This window comes from Diachasmimorpha longicaudata, chromosome 8 (genome assembly GCF_034640455.1).
Source record: "Diachasmimorpha longicaudata isolate KC_UGA_2023 chromosome 8, iyDiaLong2, whole genome shotgun sequence".
Taxonomy (NCBI): Eukaryota; Metazoa; Arthropoda; class Insecta; order Hymenoptera; family Braconidae; genus Diachasmimorpha; species Diachasmimorpha longicaudata.
In genome coordinates, this window is record NC_087232.1 from 8,208,092 (window position 1) to 8,232,576 (window position 24,485).

General features: G+C 35.1%; 2 protein-coding genes across 6 annotated transcripts in view; one reads left to right on the top strand and one right to left on the bottom strand.

The window, feature by feature from the left end:
* Positions 1-893: 893 nt before the first annotated feature.
* Positions 894-12,709, top strand: LOC135165463 (inactive dipeptidyl peptidase 10). The gene is made up of 13 exons (XM_064126770.1): positions 894-1,191; positions 1,410-1,513; positions 1,990-2,188; positions 2,359-2,433; positions 2,888-2,940; positions 3,020-3,317; positions 3,565-3,818; positions 4,037-4,355; positions 5,022-5,200; positions 5,422-5,641; positions 5,971-6,415; positions 6,559-6,764; positions 6,829-12,709. Exons 1-13 carry the CDS (start codon positions 1,093-1,095, stop codon positions 6,928-6,930), a joined length of 2,553 nt encoding a protein of 850 aa, XP_063982840.1. The 5' UTR covers positions 894-1,092; the 3' UTR covers positions 6,931-12,709.
* A 40-nt stretch (positions 12,710-12,749) lies between these two features.
* The window catches only part of LOC135165465 (nucleolar protein 4-like), a 38,321-nt gene continuing 26,585 nt past the window's right edge, over positions 12,750-24,485 (bottom strand). For 2 of the 5 annotated variants that reach the window (XM_064126779.1, XM_064126777.1), the window contains 6 exons: positions 22,050-22,384; positions 21,241-21,444; positions 20,700-20,846; positions 17,671-17,888; positions 16,643-16,833; positions 12,750-16,404 (listed from right to left, as the gene is read on the bottom strand). In XM_064126779.1, coding sequence (XP_063982849.1) covers positions 16,238-16,404; positions 16,643-16,833; positions 17,671-17,888; positions 20,700-20,846; positions 21,241-21,444; positions 22,050-22,384 — 1,262 coding nt within the window. In that variant the 3' untranslated portion in view covers positions 12,750-16,237. The remainder of the gene's footprint in view (positions 16,405-16,642; positions 16,834-17,670; positions 17,889-20,699; positions 20,847-21,240; positions 21,445-22,049; positions 22,385-24,485) is intronic. The other 3 variants (XM_064126778.1, XM_064126781.1, XM_064126780.1) reach the window with 3 other exon arrangements.

The following is a 24,485-nucleotide window of genomic DNA, read 5'->3' on the forward strand; positions in this document are numbered from 1 at the left end:
ATAGAAGCACTAATTTCCAAAAAATCTTGATGGAAATCCCCTATTAATCCTCTTTATCAATTACGGAAAATTATTTTCACTCCTTCAAGATGGCTATTTTCTCTATTTAGCTCAATATGTCCATCACCATAGAAAAATCAAATTTCTCACTCACTTTGTTTACTTTTTCGACATATGTCGAGGTGCACTCGACCAAAACCGATTCATTGCCTGTGGTTCCCCCCGGATATTTCCTTGACTATCCAATGAACCCATTTTCATCGCCCCATACATTTACGGTACGCCGATAATCAATTCTCTTGAATTGGAAAAACGATTCTCTTTTTTTTTATTCTCCATTAAATAAAAATAATCATTATTCTCCCACAATAGGTCTAAACTATTAAAAAATTTATGGCGTTGGCTTAACAGATAAATTAAAATTTTTAGTATGAAGATATTAAATTCAATCTTCGTCTCGTTCCTTTTTATAATTACACGAATCCAAAAATTGTTTACAAGTTTAAAAAAGTGTAACGACTCATAAAAAAAAACTTTTCATTGAAAAAGTTTGTCGATTTTGTATTGATAGAAACGTTGGTGAGGGCAACTCTTGGCACAATGTAGTCAAAACTTTTCATGAAATTCTCGTTCTTTTGACGGTTTTCCTCTGTCTCAATTCCCAAGCAATTCATCTCTTTGTGCTCCACCGCTCATTGGTTTCTCCATCCCCAATTCCATCCCGCGACATTTACCTCCCCAGCATTCCTCCTCTCCTCTTTGCTCACCATTAAATGCTGCTCGTTTAATTGATTTACAGATAAAAAAAAGGGCCGCAAAAGGAAGTCTGGGGTGGGAGGGTGGTCGGCTTTTGGGGGGAGGGGTGGGTGGGTGGGTGGGTGGTTGTGTGGAGGGGTGCTTTCCAAGTTAGAGGAGAACAGAGGGAGATAGATAGGAACAGTACTTTGTGGTAATCGGAATTGCTCGGGTGTGACAGAAGAGGAAGTCAAGATAAAACCTGGAGGCAGTTAAGGGTGAGCAAATCAGCTGAAGTGGAGTCCTGGGTGGACTCGGTGGTGGTGGTGGGGGGTGTGAAACTGGCAGTGACTCGCTATGAACGCCAGCGTTAACGTCGAGAGGAATTCCTGGCGGTTACCTCCTGATGAGACCGTCCAGGTGGCTGATCCTCGATCAAAAGACGAAGTTAAAGATGTGAGTTTCATGTGAGAATCAATTATGAATGTAATTTATAAAATGATAAGATGAGGATGAAGAAGGAGCCAATTTAAATGAGACTTCTGATGATTTTTTTTAGAGATAATTGTTTTAATAAAGTACTGATGCACTAGAGCCCGCGAATGTTAATGCCACATTGTTTTTATCATCTTTATTTAGTAATTTAAATGAGATTCCTCTTTCACCGGTTTTAGGATCTCTATGGTGACGGTGGTCACAACTGGAGAAGTATTATATTTTCACTTCTCGTAATTGGATTTGTCATTGCTGGCATAGTTACCGCAATATATCTTCTCGGGTGAGTGCTATTATTATTCTCATTTCATCTGGTTTAAATCCATGAGGAAATGGAAATTTAATGAAATTACCAATTTTATGAGTTGAAAGCCTGAAAAATTGTTGTGGAGGGGGGAAATTATTATCTTTGTCAATGCCTAAACCTGATCCGCCATGTCTAAAATTACGTAATTTTTTTTCCATATAAAATGGACCATTCTAGAAATTTGCCTATAGTTTGGGGAGTTTTTAAAGAGTAAGAGACTATTCAATAAGTTTCTAGAAATGTCAACGGAATTGTGTTTTATTATTTCATTTAATACTGTTCTCCGTGCCGTTAATCTTTTGTTATAATTTTTCGGAAATGAAAAGATATTTCACGACAAAATAATCACGTAATTAAAGCCCATCAAGAATTATAAATAATTCAACAGAGCCAAATAGCCCACTCCACTTGTAACTAATGCAAAACGAGTTCAATGGACGAAATTAATTCAGGTATGTCGACGAACTTTTGTACTGGAGCGGTAGACGCCTCACACTTGAAGAGTGCCTTCGAGATGACCTTTCACCACAGCGGTTGCCACCCGCCTGGGTATCTCATGACAAATTCGTTTATCAAGCGGACGATGGTTCATTAGCCCTCCTTGATACACTCAACAACTCCGTAGCATTATTAGTATCAAATCATACCCTTGTAAGTACTAACAAATAACATGAATAATTTCCCGGTCTATTTGCGTGTGTCAGTTCGATGAAAAGGTGATAAAAACTAGCAATAGCTCGATCAATTCGCCTTTATTATTCATCCAGACGTGTCTGGAGTTGCTCATCAATAGTTGAATAATTAAATATGATTATTTTCAGAGACAGTTGAACGTTCAAGGTTATCAGTGCAGCACTAATCTTCGTTACGTACTCTTCAAACACGATGTCAAGCCGGTGAGTATTTATCATACTATTGGGAATACTGATATTATGGTCTATTGCACCTGTAAATTGATCTTACCAATTGCAATACACCTGCGCAAGCGCTATCATGTATTACATTGTAAGGAATTGAGGATTTAGGGCATCTTTAAAGCTCGAGACCATTCACATTGAGAAAAATTTTCTCTCATGGTGAAATTTTACTTTATTTGGTCTAATTAATATTTTCATATAAACGGTTGATGAAAAAATTCTTTGAATTTTATAAATTGTGCTTTTGAAAATCTACAAATGGTTTTTAAAAAAATTAATAAAAAAAAACAATTTAAAATTATTCATTAAAATGAGAAGGAATTTTAAATTGAAATATTATAAAAAATAGATATAGAATTTTTTCTAAACAGTTAATTATTATGATCCCTCCAAGGATAAATCTCATGAAAATTTTATTTAACAATTTTTCTAGGTATTTCGAAACACTTTCACCGCTCTTTATACAGTCTACGATGTTACCAATGAGTAAGTACTTGCTTTGGGTATAATTTTATAGCACAGAAGATACGTCATCGATGAATTTATGATAATTTTGATTCCTCAGTCATCACACACCCCTTCGTCTTCACGCACCTCCGCGAGTACAACAGACACGATTGCAGTATGTCGCATGGTTGGGCAATACAACAGCATTATTGATGATATCTGATAACAATATATTCTTAAGAATGTCGCCAACAGCGCCAGTAGACAAGAGACTGACTGACACTGGAGTGCCTGGAATTATTTACAACGGTGTACCAGACTGGTTATATCAGGAGGAAGTACTACCAAAAGCTGAGGCATTGTGGCCGAGTCCCGATGGACAGCGTCTTTTATATGCGACATTTAACGATACCAAAGTGAGTACTTATTGTTATTCATATTTCTCTGTTAAGATAAGCTTTATAATCTATATCTATATGTTTATTGTATATTTCCTTGATTCACAAGCAGCGATATTGAACCAACATGGATTCAATATTGTAATGAAAATATTTCAATCCTAATTACAAAAAGAAACATCAAATTTTCTCCCCGATGGGGCAATGATAAAAAAAAACTCCCTCAATCGCTGAGGATATCGTTAATGGGAAATTCATTCTATAGGTAACGACTTTACAATTTCCTTGGTTTGGTAATCCAACGGGGTCGGACGCCGTCAGTTCGAATCCATCTGGCATACCACATAGAATCACCTTTCCACCATCCAAGTCAGTGCGTTATCCCACTCCAGGCTCATCGAATCCCGAGGTCACTTTGTGGCTAGTGGATCTCAATAATTCTACCGACAACACTAATGAATCCTTGACATCGGAATTTTTTCATTCCCCTGTTAAACCACCGCCTGTATTTGACGGCCAGTAAGTTGCTTTGCCAATTTTTTTACCCTCTTATTATTTAAAACCAATAAATTAATTTTTTACATGGAAAACTATTTTTTTTTTCTTATAGTAAAAAAAATTTGGTCCGTTGGTACACAATAATCCATCTAATTAAATTATCTCATCAGCTGTTACGATAATTATTGACACGTTAACAAATTGATTGAGGTAATTAAAATTTATGAATTTATCTCCAGGGATTTTTATTTAATTTCCGCTGGCTGGATGGACGATGATGGGACGCAAATTGGGGTTGTGTGGATGACAAGATCGCAGAATCTCACTGTTGTATCTGCCTGTCGTATGCCAAAATGGCAGTGTGAGGAGATTCACTCAGAGCGTGCACCTGAGGGCCAATGGCTCGATGCTCAGCCGCATCCCCTATTCTCACCTGACGGTGACAGTTTTCTCCTGCTAGCTGGTGTGCAGGAGGGCGGACAGGAGCACTTTACTCATATCAAACACGTTACACTCACTCAGCAACGCATTGCTGTACTGTCGCACGGTCGATACGAGGTAATACGGTATTTCATTTACAGGATTTTTTGTACAGCAACGGGGGACAATTTTTTTTCACATCTCTTTCAAAATTCCAACTTTTTACAATTGTTTCTCTGGAAAATACTTTCAATAAATACCTTTCAATGGTATTAAATTAGTAAGTTTTTTTTTTATAATGAAAAATAGGTGTGGGAGAAGATATTAATAAATTAATTATCACTTTTTTCCATTTTAAATTGTGGAATAACAATTGAGGAAGTTGTTGCTGCACATTACAACTCCTACGGCAGGCTCTTATGACGATACATTTATTTTTATAATTCTGAAATGCTGTCACAACAGTATATTTGATCCAATTAATCTGATTATTTAGATTTCCTCTCCATGTTGCCTCACATATCCCTAATGATAAGCGGTTCATTGAGTATTATCGGAGCAATAAATCGGTGAAGCTGTAATTGATAGATCGAATCGCTTTACCGAAGAACCTGTGATTGTAGATTAATTGGATCTGTCCCATTTGTTTTCATTTCATACGATAAATTTCGGTCGCCAGAAAATATTGGAAGTTTTCACTCGAGTTATCGCATCTCGTAAAATAAACACGAAAATCGTAAAAGTTTGAGAGGCTGGCAAGTGATGCCATAATTTCCGCCGTATGATTTTTTAACTGCCTTTTAGGTCAGTGAAATACTCGCATGGGACACCAGAGCACACTTGGTTTATTACCTTGGAACGAGGGAACGTAATCCAGGACAGAAGCATTTGTACGTCGTGCGGGATCCAACGACGGACGACCCCCGACGATTGGAGCCACTCTGTATCACTTGTGATTTGGGGGATGTTCTCTGGAGTAGTAGGTAAGGGGGCAGTACTCAGCAAGTCTCAAAAAGAAAGGAATTAAACTTCCTCAGTAAAAATGAAGCCGTTTGGCAGATATTTATGAGAGAAATTTAGTTTTCTTACAACAAGTCACTGAAATCATTTTGCTCCATAGACATAATTGTCCTTCAGGGAGAATAACTGATAAAGTAAACCTGGGATAAACCTGGGAATAATTGCAATCAATGTCTTTATTTAGATTCTACTACACGAATTGTACGAGTTTTGGTGCCTCTGTGAGTGTCTCGAGCGAGGCAAGACAGGGATATTATGTACTGCATTGTGAGGGGCCTGGACTTCCACTCGCTGGAGTGCACTCGGTGACAACTCACAAAATGGTACGGGTGCTTTACGACACGAGAGTTCAACGCGCCGAAAGACTGTCACAGCTCGCCTTACCGAAGAGGAAAAGTTTTGAAGTAATTATGCTTATCAAAATGATAATTAATAATTAATAAATAGTGAAATGCGAATATTAGATAAATAATTTTTCACCATTTGGGAGATTATTATTTTTTCCAATATTTTTTTATCATGCTGATAAATTAATAGTAATTATTTTAATTATTCTGATAACAAAATTGGTAAATTTAAATTCTATTCTTCCTATTTTTATCAAAAAATCAATGTGGAAAAATCACGTGCTGTGAAATAACAGTGGCTCATCTCGTTTCAGCCCTCAACTCTGCCCTCAATTGCTCTCTAATTGACAAACAGATTAATTAAGGAGTGCATAAATTAATTACAGGTACCACTGCCACAGGGGTGGCGTGCCCAAGTGCAACTGCAATTACCACCCTCGTGGCGTGAAGAACTCAGGGATGCTGCTTTTCCAGTTTTAGTTGAAGTTAATGGCCGGCCAGGTAGTGAGGCAGTTAGTGACAAATTTTGTATTGACTGGGGTACATACATGTCGAGTCACAATGACGTTGTTTACGTTAGGCTCGATGTGAGGGGTGCACGGGGACAGGGTAAACGTGCGCTATTTCACAGAATTGGGGGCGTTGAAGTACAGGATCAATTGACTGTTCTCAGATATTTACTTGATGAATTCAAGTATCTCGACGAGACTAGGGTGGGAGTGTGGGGCTGGGGGTATGGAGGGTATGTCACTGCCATGCTACTCGGCAGCCAGCAGAATATATTCAAGTGTGGAATTTCGGTGAATCCAATCGCGGATTGGTTGTACTACAGTGAGTTGATTTTTTTTATTCAAAACGAGATATCACTCCCTTTTGACAATTAACAATTAATACTTCACTATTGAAAATTCATGAGAGAAAAACGTAATAAAACAGTTTTTCACTGATTATTATTATTAACTTATTTTATCTAGATTCGGCCTTTACGGAACGAATTTTAGGAGCACCAGTAGAAAATTACAAGGGCTACGTGGAGGCAGATTTGACACAGCGTGCACGATTGGTACCAAGCCACAGTCTCTACCTTATTCATGGCCTAGCTGATATGACAGCGCCTTATACCCATGGTATTGCTATCTCGAAAGCTCTATCTGATGCTGGTATTATCTTCAGGTATCAGGTGAGTTGATTGTCTAAATTTATTTGATAAAATAAATCGACGAGAAAATTGTTGTCATGTTTAGAGTTATGCGGATGAAGATCACGCCTTGACAGGCGTGATTGAGCACGCTTATCGTTCCATGGAGGACTTCTTTACTGAGTGCCTCACTCTGGATGCCTCCTAGTGCCTCAAGACGATTTCTTCTTCGTCAAACGTACCGAGTCTTCTGCTAGTAATTGATACACTTCGAATTATTCATTCGGAGATTCGGATTTTTTTTATCCAATTTAATTTCTCCGTTTGTGACAAAATTGTTCACTTATTTTAGTGAAAAATATAATAATTGGCTTATCCTCATCCAAGTTATTAAAATAATAGTAATAATAATAATAATAATAATAACAATACTGATAATAATAATAATGCATAAATATGATCATTATAAATAGGAGTTTCACAGTACTCAAAATATTATGCCCGTAATTCTCAAAATATCGGGCCATACGTGAAATATGCACTGAGAGAAAAATATTATTCATTCGTTAAAAAAATTGCCCTGAATTTTCATATTCGTACTTTTCGTTTAATTAGATAAAGAAATTACTCAGTGTGACGAAGGTTCTAGAGCTAAATTTCTCCTCTACAAATCACCTTCTAAAATTTTTCCCTCAAAATTTCAACTTAGCTGACCATCACACCAAATTAAAATTCGTCCTAATCAATTGACTTGTTAAATCATACTTATTCAGTCCTTCAGTTAATGAAACTTGAAAAAAATACATGTTGATTGTGATTATTATAGATTTTGGCTTACATATGTGTGTAAGCAGAATTTTTAAGTGGATGTTTTTTAAAAATTGAAAAAAATATATATCTATATTCAGTTATTTGATTTATTTTTTTTTTACATATTTTTTTGTTTAAATAAAGTTTTGAAACGAAATGGTGGGAGAAATTTATGAAAAAGAAATTTAACCCTGTTACCACTATGATTGCTCAATCGACTGATTTTCTTATTATAATTACACGAAAGTGAAAAATCAAGGGAGTTAAGAGCAAGATAATTAATAAGTTTTCCACGATGGTAGATGATGAAAAGTAAAGAATCTAGAAATGTTGAAAAAGAAATATTCAGAGTATTAAAGTATGGAAAAAATGATAAAAATCATTGAAAAAATCTCTCGTGTTATCGGCAATATCTTTATAAAGTACATAAAGTGGATTATTACAGTACATTATTAGCATAAAATAAGATGTTAATGAATTGATTGGCCTATTTCGTGGAAGCGTGAAGGTAATTGACATGAATGTGTTTAAAGGCGTGCGTAGGTATGACAAAAGTAGTAATAAAAATTACGTCACGATGATTAAGGACACATGTACATGATTGCTTGGAAATATTCTCAAGTATGATCGATATCCCGAAAACTCGCTCTAATCGTTAATAAACAGGGGTAGAGATAATTAATGAATTTATACGATTGTAAAATAATCGAAGGTCATTCTGTCATAAAACTTTTAATCCAATCCCGTCCCCAGCGTTTGAATAAAAAAAAATATAAACATCAAAAAACAGTAATTATTGATGTTGCACAGCTTGTGGCGCTTAGGTGTTTGTAAAAATTCATTAGTAGAATCATGAGTAGAAGAATATGGATGACTTAGGAAAATTAATTGACAGTTGCTGCAACCGAGAAGCAATTAGACGAATTTAATCCGTTTATTTTATTACTTATTGTTGATTTCTTCAACGCAGAATTAAAATTGTAAATAAATAATTAAAATATTGTCGTCGAGAAGTTACTTCGTTGAAATAAATCAGCGAGTCAAAATAATTATACATAAATGATGAAAACGAGCTTCGAGGCTGATAATTACGTAACTCCACATTTTTTAAATGTTCAACGTGATGTGCGAGTCGAAAATTCCAGCAGCTCGCGCATTCATAATGATAAATAAGAAGCAAATAAAAAAAGGACGAATAAATGGCTGTTTTTTAAAAGTGGCCGTTACTAGATAATATTTTTGTAAATTTGGGACTCCTCGATTATTATTACGGGACAAAAAACTTAAAATTTCATGTTATTAATAACATGCAATGTTGATCTCTTTTTACACAACTAAATCCAGTATTGAGTGAAGTGAAACACGATGATAGCAGGTAACTATTTCATTGTTGAATATTTTTAATTCGCCGATTTGAATTTGCACTTGTTCTTCATTATTCAAAAATGAAAAGAATACTTGACGAATTATTGATGATGATCATTGATATTTGCATTTAAGAGTTATCCTATTTAGTGTAAAACGAAAAGGAAAACAGTTGTTAAATGATATAATGAAATTTCCTCTGCTACCCCATGAATGTACTCCAAATGAATACAAAAACAAAATCATTTAAAAAAACAATTCCCTATTTATTCAAAAACTCTGTACTATTCCTACGTTTGAAAATTGGGATGGAGACTGAAAATTTTAGAATGATTTTGATTCTATTTGTTTGGAGTACAGTGAGGAAGCAGCAGAGGGAAGTTCGCTCAAGACGACACCATCGCAATGGTATATGTATATTGATAATTTATTCGAGGTAAAATTTAGTCAATATGTTGTCAGTCTGTTACTGGTAACTTGTCAGAGAAGAAGAAAATAATTATTGCGCAGAAATATTTTACAGTTAGGCCAGTGAAGAGTTTAATTAATCCGACGACAAATCACGTAGATAGGGGTCAATAATAATTATGCTTCAGTCAATTGTGATTTTTTAAAAATAATAAGTCACGTACTGTGAATTATTGTTAATTATCATTTTTTTTCCTTTTATTATTTATTCTGTCGATATCATTAGTCAAATATAATGATATTATTTTCAGGAATATCCAGTTCTAGCACGAGCTGCGGAAGAAGTTGTCACACAATTTGTAAATATAAATAAAGAGTTATAAGACCCTCGTTTAATTGAAAGTAAGAAATAAATTAGGGGGGAAGTGGAAGAGATAAATGGCGTAAATCAAAATGTTGTGAATTGTGAGTGAATGATTACTGTTAATAAGTAGTAATGGTAAATGCGGCCAATTAGAATACAATTGCATTCTTCACTGGAGATGTTTTCATTGAATTATTTAAATTGACATGATGGAAACGTGTGGCTGTCATTTAATCCTGTGGTTATCATTTAATCACCTATTTAAATTCTCAGGTAATAGTCATCTACTGATGATTAAATTACCCATTCGAATAAATTAATTGTCATTTCGTGGCGTCTCTCATAATTTTTTTTCACGCCAATTAACTGTAATTAATAATTGTTATTCAAGTTTTACTCACACAGCAGTCATATTGTCTCACTACTTCGAATGGTATTGTTAAGCTTCTCAGATAATCTCATAGATAATTAATTTTCCCCTCCAGGCTAATAAAACGAAAATCTTGCAAAGAAATTCTTGATAAAATCTTGGGAACGGGGTAAATCATACCTCTCCTCCATCTGCGCTATATTCTGCCCAATCACACTATGTTTCTATCGTAATTTAAGACTAAGTGCTTCTTCATACCAGAGTCAATTGCATAGCTTTAATAACAACATCAAAAAAATTTTTTAAATTAAAAATATTGACAAACAAATGCAACATAAAGACACGATAATGTTACACACTCGATAGTAATCGCATAAAATTAATAAAATTGCTAATAAGATCCTTTCGAATATAATGAGAAAACAAATGTCAAAAAAACGTTTGATGGGGTAATTTTACATATTTTATTGTAATCGTGCGATAAATAATTACATGATAATTATTTCATTAGGTCCTTGATTTATCGAATGAAATGATTGCCGTGTAATCATTGAAAAAGAAAAGATAAAACTAAAACGTACAATCAATTACTGAATTTTATAACTTTGAAATAAATTTTTTGTATTTCGAATAATAGTTGTAATTTTATGATAAAAATGTTAAATTATGGCCATTGAACAATTAAAACATGTGGAAAATCATAATTCACCTAATTTGCAGAAATGTTTGTTTTTTTCTCAATAAATATTCACAGGCTTCCACTTTTTCACACATTAACACAAGAGCTTTTTCATGTTTTCTATACTTGAATTGAAATAAACTATGGCTTTTCAAATAATTAATTCTATAGTATCCTATCAACTAAGTAACAAATAGAGCTTAATGAGGCTTCTGTAGAAATTGTTGAATAATTGATCTTAAATTTTAATTAAAACAATCTTTATCGAGTGAAAGGAGTGGAATCAGGCGAACGGAAGTATTGTAAGTGATTAAAAAATGTGAAAAATTAATATCCAATAAATGACAAATCCATATTGTTAACTAAGCATTAAGGCTGTTAAAGGGTCGGTTTAAATACGTTCAACAATCGTAGTTAAGGGTTAATGTATTCTCAAATAGTATATATATATATATATATATATAATATTTATTTATTATTATATTATATATATATACGCCAGGTACACGCCAGGTAGATCGATTCTTGCGAAGAAATTCCATTAGAATGTATAATATATCATAACATAGAAAAAAATTATTGTTGGTTTTTTTTTTCATTGTAACGATTAGTGAAACAATGACATACTCTTTAGGTTCTTTACTTCATCAATTTAATAGCCCACTTGGTTTTTATTTATGCACTCTAATGAGTAAAACCACAGAATGGTGGGAATTGTTACGTTCCATAAATTGATAAAATCCAGATGTACATGACGTAATTCAGGTAAATTCAACGTTACCAAGGCCTCAGCATTGTCCATCACATCACCAATTTTTCTCTGCGCGTACAGATTAGATAAAATAAATTTTTAATTTTCTCCCCAATTTTTTAAACAGATCTTTCAAGTAGGCAGGGTTTTTAAAGAGATTCCATTTACAAATCCTTCCTAAACTTTCTTTTAAAAAAGTATTCTGTTTAAAGGGTAAAGAAAAATGAACGGAAACAATTTAACGAAATCATTTTTTTTTATGTACTACCACAGAAAAAATTGACAATATTATCGATGATTGGAGATTTGAATGACATTGAGTTTATGTAGAATTCTCCAAATACCTTTTTCTCATTAACGATTGATAAATGCGTGTGTGTTTCGGAGTGTGAATGGAAAATTGATTGCATTAAAAGTAAAAAAATCTCTAGTAAATCCACTTCTTACTCCGCTAAAAGCAGCACGATATTTCTCAAACAAGTGAGCCTCATCTTTGTCAATAATAAAATGATAACAATGTTAAATGTACGCGGGTAAATGAATAAATTGGAGATATGTTTAATTAAGAGAGTGAAACTGTATGTTTTATCAAGCGATCAAACTTCTCAATGGCCTCAGGATATTTACGTTGTATACAATGTCAAGAGTAGTGCTTGAGAATTTATGAAAAAAATAAAAATCAGGAGGTTAAAATTCTTATAGTTATGTATTAGGGAAAATTGGCCGTATTATCAGCGAAAAGAAAGATGGAAATTAGACGTTTGATAGATTGAGTTTAGAAATCGCCTGGATGGAAAGAGGCGCGAAACGATAACGTTATCAACTCCTTATTTCAGTTGTTCCAGTATTATCAAATTTATGTATGTCTAAACGGATGGTGCCTCAAGGCAAGTCGACACGTGACAATAAAGTACCGAAGTACAGATGATAAACTCTAAGAGATACCATGAAACTCCACCCAAATACTTAATTTAATCTTTTGTAATGAATAATTCACGAATAATTGACGGTTTTTAGTAGTCCAATTGATTTTATTTCATCATCACGTTCATTGACAATCGCACAGCGAAAAATCAAAATCGATAGGTATATTAATATCTCCAAAGCTGGTAAGCGAAGCATAAAAACAATGATATAATTCAAAAAAACGTAATTTAAATTGACTAATTGTAACGATCGATGTACTTAGTGTAAGTTTTTCTGAATAAAAAAAAGGGGTTGTCCTTTGTTGTTGTTGGAAGGAATTTTTTGTGATTCAGTCATGCAATTAATTCTCCCAATTTTTGTAAGTTGAATGGTCGATTATATTTGGTAAAACATTTACAAGGTAATAAGATTGTTTTCTTTTTTTGTTATTTTTTTCCATTTTTTTTTTGTTCATTCAACGCGTGTTACATTTACAGGCAAGGCATCCTCAAAGACTGTAACAACTCTACAGTTAAATTTGTTTTTATGGTAATTCCATGTATTTTCACTTATAAGAAAATTATGTACCATCGAAAATTGTTTCATTTCATTCATCATTATCATCGTTAATTCATTAATTTTTATTACTAAATTATTCATATTATTAATATTATTATTTTCTTTTCAGGAACAAATACATGTTTTATCAATATACATCAATTCGCGATTAATATGAGCTGTGGATTCACTTTTTCTTCATTTTCTTTTTTATCGCCTTCCTTTAGATTCAACCCGTACGGATTAAGGAACAGACACTTTCTTGTTTCCCTTTATCGTTCACCTCATGTTGAGACGGTTTTTACTCCTGTTTAGATTCCAAAGAATTATTTATCGTTTTCTCACTTTCATAACTTTATTTATTTTACAATTACGCTGTAATGCTTTTTTTACTCCTGTCGTTCTCTTATTTATTCTAACTTTTTATGTCTCGTTTCTCCACTCTAGAGCGCGACTTATCTTTACAATTTCATCGGCTCATTACATTTATTTCACTGAATGAGTAATTGAGAATTTAAGTCTACTGAATTCTTCAACAATTGATGTATAAAAAAATGTAGTCATGGCACAATCGAACAAGAGTGTTTTTTTTTCTTCACACGAAAATGAACTTAAGCGGTCATAAATAAATTCTATTTCAGACTCTCTCCTACACATCTTTATAAAAAAAAACTTTGAACCAGAGGAAACATCGAGAAGTGAAGAGAAAGAATCAGAAAACAAGAGACTTGCTTAATGTTTAATTTATTACAGTTTATAAGAATTTCGGCGATAAGTCTCGATGAAAAAAGTTGTTGCTTCTTTAAATTTTACTTCGATTTTTTTTTCTATTATTTTATCACAGAGAAATTCTCCGAACATATCAACACTCAAGTCGCTTGAGAATCTTGTCCCTGGCTTTGTTAATGACTAAGGTACAAATTAAATAAATTTATTGAATTTCAAAAATTTAATTGTCGGAATTGCAATTATTTACAGGTGCGAAAAAAAAATTTAAACACAAACAGCGATGTTAAACAAAAGAATTGATTCAGATAATATTTTATGTATGAAGCACTTCTGCCACCGGTTATTAATGATTACGGAAATTTCTATTGTACCATTATTAATCTGTATTTAAACTAATTCGAACGCTGACACGACTCGTTAATAACGACTTAATTAGATTTTTCAATTTTTATTGTTAAATGGACTTGCAATAATCGTCGTAAAAATCAGCGTGGGATCTACATGTATTGGAAAATTCACTGACATATGTAGTTACATTGTGCATGTATCGATTATTCTGTAGTTTAATTATTTTCTTTATCTTTCTCTAGGGAAGTGATGACTTGGGAAAACTCAACATAAATATTTTTTAAAATTTTAATCGTTTGGCAAATAATACGGTACATGGGTTGCACAAAATTTACTTGTAGTTTAATTTCTTCAGAAGCTATCCAATGAACGTTGTTTTTGCGAGGCACAATAATGTTTCAAAATTATGAAGCATTACAGACTACATGGTTGTTTTTTTTTTTTTCATTTCACAAGGGATGTAATTTTATTCCCCAAGTTTGAATTAATAGAAAATAATTTCTTCGGGCATATAGGAGATAAAATTCAACTCAAGGTAGATTTTTATTCACCAATTTTCATTTCATTTTTTGGAGGAACAAATATTTTAGACTAGTTACATATTTAATTTCACAGTATGTATCGAATATCAATTTAATCTCCAATAATTTTACCTCCTATACATTTGTCACCATTAAGTCAGGAAAGAATTATATTATTGTTATTTTATCATTATTACTGCTATTATTTTTGTTTTCCATTAATTTCAAGAACAAAAACAATCTGATGTGAGTTTGAATTATGAATTATCTCAATTTATTCAACTTAACTATTCTATTATCATGACGTCAGGCGGAATGTTATCTCACTGTTGAAATTCGATAATAGTTTCATTAATAGTTAATATACATTGTAATATATTTCTCTTCTTTTTAAATATCATCAACTTCGCCTCGTGGTTTTGGTGCCTCATTAAGGAGCGAATGGGTTTGTTTTCTTCAATTAAAACGGTATGCCACTATATTTAGTATTATATATGCACTCTATCCGGCACATAAACTATGTACAAAACAACGATAGAATAAAAGCTAACGATTATAAGGACGAAACCAATTCCAATAGTTTAATTATATGTTCATTCGTCACCTGCTTTTGACTCTTGAAGTACCTTTTGTTCGCACAATTAAACTCTCAATAAAAATGACTAAAAAAATGTAATAAAATGTATTTTGAGGGAAAAAATAATAATAAAAACTAGTATCAGTATTTATCACTTAATTGATTATTACTATATTCCTTACTCATGTTATTACCATTTATGAATTGTTTGTGTTCTTTGGTAGCACGGTGATGTATTTATGGTGACCACAACTCCGTATATTGTCCGAACGTAACGAGATGGTCCCAATTGCCGGATTAATTTTCAGAGTTTTATCGATTTCAGCTGATTTATTAATTTTGTCTTTTTCTTGTCTGGTCATTGTAATCTCAGTAAATAATCACAAATGTCGCAATCGTCTACACATTTTTATTTCTTAATAATATAATTATAAATTTGTCCGGATAATATGTACATAAATTATTCATAAAGATACTGTCGACTTTTTTTTGTACGCTCAGCTGTTCTAATCAATTTGCTATCCGGTCATCAGTCAATGATGACTATGTATTTAACCAGGTTATTTTTATTCACTGAGGCTTATATTCTACCAGCAATGGGTGCGAAATTATTGACTGAAAAACTATTTTTTTTCCAATCCAGCTTCACTGTAGAAATTTTTTAAGGTCTTGTTGTAAATCGACGCACAATCAGCGCAAGCACGACTACTTGTGATCACGCTAATCCTTCAGCACATTTATTACACATATATCGTTCTCTCCCTTACGATTAATTAAGTAAATATTCATAATTCCTCTGTATATACACCCTGTTTATTTATTTTTTCATATTTTTTTTCAGTAAAAATAAAAAAAAGAATTATTTCAAAAAAGATTGCAGCTAAATTGGCAACAACACAATTCGAAAAAATAAATGAAATAGTTTAATTTTTTTCTGGATAAGTTTGGATTCAGTAAACTATTTCGTTGGTTGTAGGTACCTGGACTTGTATGGCTATCGGTAAAGAAGAAAAAGAACATTTCAGCGGAAGAGAAGGTACCCAAGAACAAATTCAAATAATAACTAACAATTCTCGTATTCATCTATGGAGAGTATTTAATAGTTAATTCATTCAACTCATACGTAATTCTAGGGCTGCTGCAGAAGTAATTGTTCGAGTTCGTCAGCTGATCTGAGGAGAAATGCTGCCGACTCCCGATAGCCAGTTATCAGTTGTCTGACGGCTGTCATTTCCGTTGCATTCAATTTGTGACTTAATAACGGCTTTGTATTTTTCATACTGAGATCTGTTGGTCCTGAAAAAATTCAAAATATTTACTTAATTTAATTTGTAAATGATTGAACATCATTATAGAAAGGGATACCGTTTAAATGCCATGAAATACTAAATTTTTCAATTGAGTATAATTTTTGCGTAAAATGAGTGTATTAAATTGACATGTTTTCACGAAAAGATACATAAATTCATTGATTGATTATTGAACGAAAAATAAAAATGAAAATAACAACGAAAAACACCAATAGTAATATTACTTTGTGTACCGTTGCTCAATAATCCCGACGTAAAACTTTGGGTTGGATACAATCCCGCTGAGAGTGTGGGTGGCACGGATGTAGGTCCAGCCCGCTGAAAAGCCTGACTGAAGTTGGGCCTGTACATGGCTGTTGGTGCACCACCGCTTGCAACACCATTCACCGACGAGGAGCTCACTATCGTCGCTTGACTGTAAAATTCCAATTGGCAAAACCATTTTGTGTGAGTGCTTTGCATGACTACCATTAGAAGCGCGTGCTGATGCTAATCATAAAACCGTGTCAATTTCCACATTTGCCATTTTATAATTATGATAGAATTCGTTATGAAAAATCGCGATACATCCGCTTTACGAGAATTCGTGCTTATTCAGATGATTATGTCTACCTGTCTTTCAACTATTGAAACAGGAATTTCAGTGTTCGTAAATGCATGGCAATTAGAGTCATCATGTAGAGCCAGGGCATTATGGGGTATCTGTGATAGGAGGGATAATTTCAGTTCATCTTTTATTGAACTACTTTTTTTTAATTTACATTTGGACCCTCAAATGATTAATTTTGGTTATTGACTAAAACTCTTTTTACAAGCAAAACTTCAGAGATTTGTTTTTCATCTATCCATGATTCCGCAAATAAGGTTAAAAAAGGGCACTAGAAATCTCATTTCATCCCCAATCAGTTATACCTCCTCCTCCTCCTCCCCCCCCCCAGCCCTCGATCTTATCGCTTAAAAAAGTCACTGATCAAATACCTCCCAGTAATTATTACCCCGTCTCTATCACAAAACACAGTGGCTAGTTAAATGGAATTCAATTAGCAGTAATAGTGTTACAAGTATCTTATGTAATTTCAAGGGAAACCCTCATCTACCCCTCTCGCCATTCCAAACCAAACAATTACACATAAGTTAAAGCTGCACGACTGCAGAACGACGAGAAACAAGGGTTATTGCGTGAGTATATGAAACGATGGGGGGGATATAATTTTGCCTGTGTAACAGTAGTTGGGCGCTCTGTGGAACTCACCTCATGAGACCCTTGTTATTATCAGTGGGCGTCAGTAGTTTGGATGCAGGTGCTAAGGAAAGAGGTGTCGATGCCAGTGTACTACTTGGTAAACTGGCCAAACTAGTCAGTGGGGCGAGGGATGTTAACGATGTCGGTGGTGTATCCTCTCTTTTACCAGGTAGTGATTTAACTGGAGTACTTGAGAAGTGATCGAGACTCGCTCGAACGTCCGTTTGCTGTGAAAATGCAAAGTAGGAATGATCAATTGCAATAACTGATGGCATTGAAATTTATTCATTGGGTTGAGTGCAAAGCGTCGGTTGGTCAAACTGTCTAAAAAACATTTTTTTTCCCGAATGAGTTGTGCTACCGAATGCTTTGCCACCGATACGGATATCGATCTGTGTCAATTATTGTTTCTATCACATTCACTGCGATTTCATTATCGCGCTATACATTCTTCTATCGCGCGTTTTTTTTTTACCGCTGCGCTCCAGTTTAATTCGATTACTTGTGTGTGAATGCGTTGATTCCGTTCATAAATTGAAAATCAATTCATCATGGCGGTGATAAATGTTTTTCCTGTATGATATCTAATATTTATGTCATTGTCACAGGCGATATTTGTTTGAGTTACATTTTGGCTGCAGTTTTTTTGCTATGATACTATGATCTAACCCTGAATAATGATGAAAACATTCAATTAAAGTGGAAATATGCATCTTAGTTGGAGAGAAATATTATTCAGTGCCATGAAATTAAATAAATTATGTGCCAAATAATCAATAAGAAGCGTATTGCAAAATTATTAAGGAAAGTGCTATCACGGGCAATGATTGAATTTATTTACTATTTTTTCGGGTCGATGAGGCGATTTTTACCTCATGCTCATCACTGTAATCATAAGCCTGTTGTTTATGGATAACCCGGAGGTTCTTTTTCCTCATGATGAAACTACCACACAGACAGTTGATTGTAAAGAGCCCGATGATTAAGCACACTGTACCGTTGGCCTATCGATCATTGACAGGTAGCTGCACCTCATCAACCGGTTGATAGACACATAGACAAAAAAAAGGCGCGTACCGATTTTTCCCCGATAGATAAAGGACTCGTCGCACGCTCAGTCTAGAGTCTCATCTCGTCCCATCTCGTTACCATTTTTCATCACTCGAGAAAGAAAAAAAAAAAAAAAGAAGAGAGAGAAAAAATGACGTGATGTTGTACGCGAAGAAACCTCCAATATTGTCTTTTTTATCAATACGTGGCACATGCATCATTCCTCATTCGTCGGGAAAACAGTTCAACAGGGGAAGGACACTAGACAGAAGTCATCGCACTTGAATTCACCATTTCGTGTGAATACTGTTTGCCCTATCACTTGCACGCGGGTTAGTTCAGTACTGAGAAGTTGAGACTACTCTAACTACTAGTCAGTCGGAGTGAGTCTCTGGGGGCTTGATTACAAACTATCCAAGTTGATGACGAGAAGAGTGCGACGGAGAAAGAAGGGAGAAGAGATTTCTGTAGGTGGCGTTGAGTACCAAAAAATATAGATTTAATAACGTTTAGAGGTTTTTGTCTCTGAATGAACGAAGCTGTGTCATCATTCACAATGAATTTTATCAATTTGCTTTGTATATATGCATATGGACTTCTATTCAATTTTGTTACTTACATTAAAATTGAATTACTCATATTTATTTAGTAAGAATATTGTTCTTTCCACTGAATATAGAGAGGATTTCTCCTTGATTGTCCATTCATTTGTAAAATATATTCTTCATTTTTCAAGCATATGAAGATATTTTAAATGATAGAGGTTAAAAGGAATTTAAAGAAAAAAAAAATCGCGTTTCATTAAATTATTGTTCTCTCTTTTAAGAGTTGCGATTTTGCAATTTTTTTTCATAATTTCAGCTGCTCTCAAGTGCAGACAGTTCCAACCAGATGTGGGTGAGTAAGTTAACGGAGAATTTAACAAAAAAGCCGTCAATAGGAGCAAAAAATCACCATGGAAAAAAGGAGCTCTCAGACGGAGCATCGAAGAGAGGAGCCACACGGTCAACCCAGTCACGATGGATTCACGGGACATGGGTAGGGAGAGGTATGAGATGATGTCTGGAGGGAGAGAGGAGGATGAAATCTTGGGGCGCCGGATGTAGGGAGGTGTTTTTATGAAAGCCGGGCAGTGTGCGTTGACGTCAATTATATAGGTGCAGGAGAGAGACGAATGGTAGATAGATATACAGAAATGAAGACGATTGGGGTCTATTCAAGTGGGTTACCGGTTGGGGTTATCGTAGAAAAAGTCGTGGGATTTTTAATGATAAAATCAACTATTGCGTTGTGAAGTATTACCGCTGTTCGAGCTTTCATTTGACTTGTATCGATTTCATCTAAAATTAGAAAAATTCAGCTAATCTTTATCTTCATGAAAGGACTACATAATTCTTCGAGATTTGAGGAATGAAAAAAATTAACTTGTTATCAAATGAAGGCCATTATTTTTCTCCTCAAATATCATATTATTCGTTTGAATCAAAGACTGAAAAGTTTTCCCTCCAATCTCCTCCTATACTTTATAAACTCAGAGTGTACGAATGATTTATAAAGCAAGAAAAATATCGGTGTGTGTGCGTTGGAGTAGAAGTGGGAGAGGTGAGCCACGACCCCGAAGGGGTTATCAGTTTATAATGTGCCTCTTACTCGGTATTACCTACAGACTCTAGTTCATTCTCACGTATCATACATTTCTTGTTATTCGATTTTCGTTATTCGCTTGTATTCCAATGAATAATGAGTGGATGACCGTTACACGATGAATTGCAATTTTTTTATTCATTTATTAAATATATTCAATCGTTGGAGACTATAAAATAATCTACAAGAAGCAACGAAAGCTCAATTTTTTCGCAGTACAAAAGTTGTAAAAAATACTCTCATTTATTATTGTTAAATTTTCTTTGATTTTGTATTGTGATTTATTTAGTAAGACTTGTGGAAGGAAGGGGGGTGAAATAAGGAGAATAAGTTTTAACACTCACCGTTGCTGCTGGCAATGTGGGCATAGGCTGTGAGACCGGTTCTAGACCGAGTCTCATGCGTTTTGCGTTGTCGCTCTCGTTTTCACAAGCCGTTGCCAAAATCTGCTCTGCCTGTACCGAGGTCAAGTGAGCCGGCGTCGGTCTCGCCTGCAATAAAATAAAAATATGGTGTAAAATGTAATGAACGACAGACGAAGCGCGAGAAAAAAAAAACAAAGAGGAGTAAGAAAAACTTTTGTCTCTAAAATGCACGGGTATTTGCAACAAAACCTTTTATGAGGGGGAAGGGAGAATGATCTTAATGATTGTATTAATTAAAGAAACATTAGGAATTTTGAGCAATAATGTTATTCCTTTTTTTCACGGGTTTTACCCGATGATTAAGGTAATAAGATATGGAACATGACTCTTCTGTTACATATACTATAAGTATTTGTAATAATTTCCTTCCATCAGGCATAATTCATTTTTTACGCAATTGTATGAAATTGAATAATATTTCATTCAACTAATTTCAGATAGAGGTGGTGAAAAAACTTACGGCATCCCACGGAGCTCCTTCCCTTCCCCGTTTATTCCTCCGACAGCTCTTCAGGTACGTTCTTATCCTCTTTCTAGCTCGTTCAGCAAATTCCGGGAATTGTCTTGTACAACTGTCAATTATAGCCTGTATTTTTTCCTTGGGCTGTTTTGATATTGGCACGATGCGATCCAAGTTCTCATCGACGAAGAGTCTAACAAACATCTGCGGAGTTTTGACAAACTAGTGACTGTCAGACACTGTACATTCAGGCGAAATGAGAGGAATACAAATGCCCAAGAAAAAAAAACCAAAGCCACTGGAATGGTGGGGGTTGGGGGACTTTTTGTCCGTGTACAGGGAGTATATGTGTATAGAGGTTTTATTTGTACTTGGGCTGGGGAGGAATTAAGAATTTAACCCGAGAGATGGGATAAGAGAAAAGGGGGAACACCGGCGTGGCTCGATTAAACTAATTGTAATTAATTAAGGAGCCAGCGCCGCACCGGGACGTTGTACACGTAGAGGGAAGAGTATCCCTAGTGGAAAAGATAGAGAACAAAGCGGCCCACCGGAGGATGAATAATTATGTCGGGAATTTAAAGCATTTTCCTTAAGGATGCAGTAGTAAAACAGCTGTTTTAGTCGTACATGTGAACCTATACTTATTATATATATGTTTAGGATTTTAATGCAATGTGTAGGGTTGTTCTTGAAATTCAGAAATATTCTAGTTTTCATTGTGAATATTTGGAAAAAATTTCGAGGAAATTTTTAACAATTGTCAAAATCTAAAAATGTTCCCGCAAATTCAAATTTTTTTCACTCACGTTAAACGCCTTGAGACGTTCAGGGTCATGATGTCTCGGGTCCAATCGTTCGTCAGAGTCCTCATCGTCGTCATCTTCATCCTCTTTATTACCACTGCTGCTTGTTTCGTCCTGTGCGCTGCCTGTCCCCTCACCACCGGTTGGGCTCGACTCTCTGTCTCTGTCTGAGCGCGATGGTGTCATTGATGATGCAGGCGGAGGTGTCTTTTTAAGACCCATTGTGTATGATGCCCATAATGACGCCATGTCCTCACTTCCCATACCGGCGACCGAACCCAAACTTGGAATTCCAGCTGAGGATAATTCGCCGAGTTCGGCACTACCATTCCTCGAATCTGAAATATCAAAAGGGTATGCTTAAGCTTATTTTTGACGTTCTGTTTAGTACACATTTACAGAATGTATATCATTTGGGGGAGAATTCATGCATCTCTTTGTGTTTGTTCTCTTGATTTGTGCCAATAGAAAACGGCGGATGATGACGGCATAACTGAAAAAAAAACTAGTCGCTCAATTTGAAGCGTTCAAAATGTCTCTGTTGCCTTTTTTAAAATGGAGATTAATCATTCTAAGATCAAAATGTGATAAATGTAAAAAAAATTTTCTCTTATGACAAACACTTATGGATAGAACGAAGATAACCTGAAGAATGGGGGATGGGGTTGCGTGACTGTCTGCCGCGATTCCCAATAAAGATGATTGAACCAAGAACTACCAGCTGAAGATATTATTTTACACAGACCATTAGCAACAATCACACAAAGTTGACTGTATCATGAACAAAGCGTTGAATCAATGTTGGCGGTGTTTTACTAATGTAGAGAAAATAATATCCTAAATATTGGGGAAAAAAATAGCCCAAAAATAGGGATTAACGTTGATAATGTGACGAGAATAATTTTTCTCCAATGAAGCATTAAGTATTGATCCACTCATAATCGCTCTACTGGAACTAGCATTTCCTTTTCCCAATGCTTGTGACGTTCACCGAGGAGAACGGACGAACGCGAGAAGTCCAGCGTAACCCCGATGCTAGGCAATCAAATACCAAATGCTTGGTGAGTGTCATTGAAGGTAACTCACCGTGAGAAAATACCTAATGTCGGCCATATTTGTGTAATAGGAGGAATATATCATACTCCATGTGATCGTGACCCGACAAAATTGTTGCTATCGCAATTAGAAACGTTAAATCAATGATTAGAGAATAATATTAACATCAATTCTCTTAATTGAGATCTTTTTGTTAGATGATATTCGGAGATATTCTGATTCTGATAATTGTGATTTTCCCAAAAATCGACATTATATCATAACGACAATTGCTGCTATCGCTTCCATCTTCGAGGATAATTTGCTTACTCAGAAGCATCCGCTAGACGTACATCCAACGGATTCAATAATCTCCAATTTTTTTTAAACAAAACCTCATTAAAACCCGGACCTCAAGCCTATCCCTCTGTGTCTCAGCTCAACTCGAATCGATTGCCCTAAGGTTGAGACGTGTCTCCCTGGAAAAGTGCAATGCAGTTATAAACCTCTCTGCCCCACCGGTCCAGACAACATACCTCGAAGGAACATCCTAGCAGGGTTACTCCATACCTTTTTTCCACAATTTTTTTACAAGAGAAGAAGAATTACGACCGCCTCACTAACCAGTCGGGCCATCGTGATCACCTCACTTGGTGGACGATGGTGTACCGAGATCTGTGCAAGCCGAAAGCTGGTTCGTTACGCAACTGGCTGGCGTACATGTATACGTGTGTGGATGTGCGAAATAAACGCGAAGGTGAAGAGAGTGCCCAGTTGTGGAACCAGTTTTACGATGACCGGTACCCAGTCAAGAAAGAGGATAAAGGAAAAGGACGGAAGAGGGAAGATAGGATAAAAGTACCTGCATATTTGTATATATGTGTGCGTGTACGTGTACGTGTGCGTGTTTGTGTGTCTGTGCGTGTAGGGAGAGGGAGGAGATGACCAAGGAAAAAGAAAAACGAGTGAATTATCCTTCCGCAACGTCGTTCAAGTTAACGGGCGGGCAGTTACCACGCTGGGATATAAACGCAGGAGGATGCAGTATAACGAATATCGGGTTACAGCACCCTCACTTTTTTATTTTAAAGTTTAGTTTTCCCTTCCCTTTGGGTGCACACGGGAAAACTCGGTATCTACTTATCGCTCCAATGTCACGAGCGATGATAACTGGGAGATTACCCGTAGATACTGAACTGCAGTGAGAGCCAACGATGCGACTCTATCTTGACCGGGAATGACTCATGCGTATGGGAGTTTTTGTCGTGGTTCTTGCCGAATGATGAATTGCCGGCTGCCTAGAGGCTGGATTTTTTGAATTTTTTAACGGTAAAGGTGAAGAGATTGACTTCCGGGAGAGCGAGAGTGAGAAAATTAGTAGTTACGACAAATAACTACAATCGA

Coding starts and splice junctions, on each gene's coding strand:
- LOC135165463 (XM_064126770.1), top strand. CDS start 1,093: ATGAACGCCAGCGTTAACGTCGAGAGGAATTCCTGGCGGTTACCTCCT. Junction 3,819..4,036: donor CCGCCTGTATTTGACGGCCA/GTAAGTTGCTTT, acceptor ATTTATCTCCAG/GGATTTTTATTTAATTTCCG. Junction 5,201..5,421: donor GATGTTCTCTGGAGTAGTAG/GTAAGGGGGCAG, acceptor GTCTTTATTTAG/ATTCTACTACACGAATTGTA.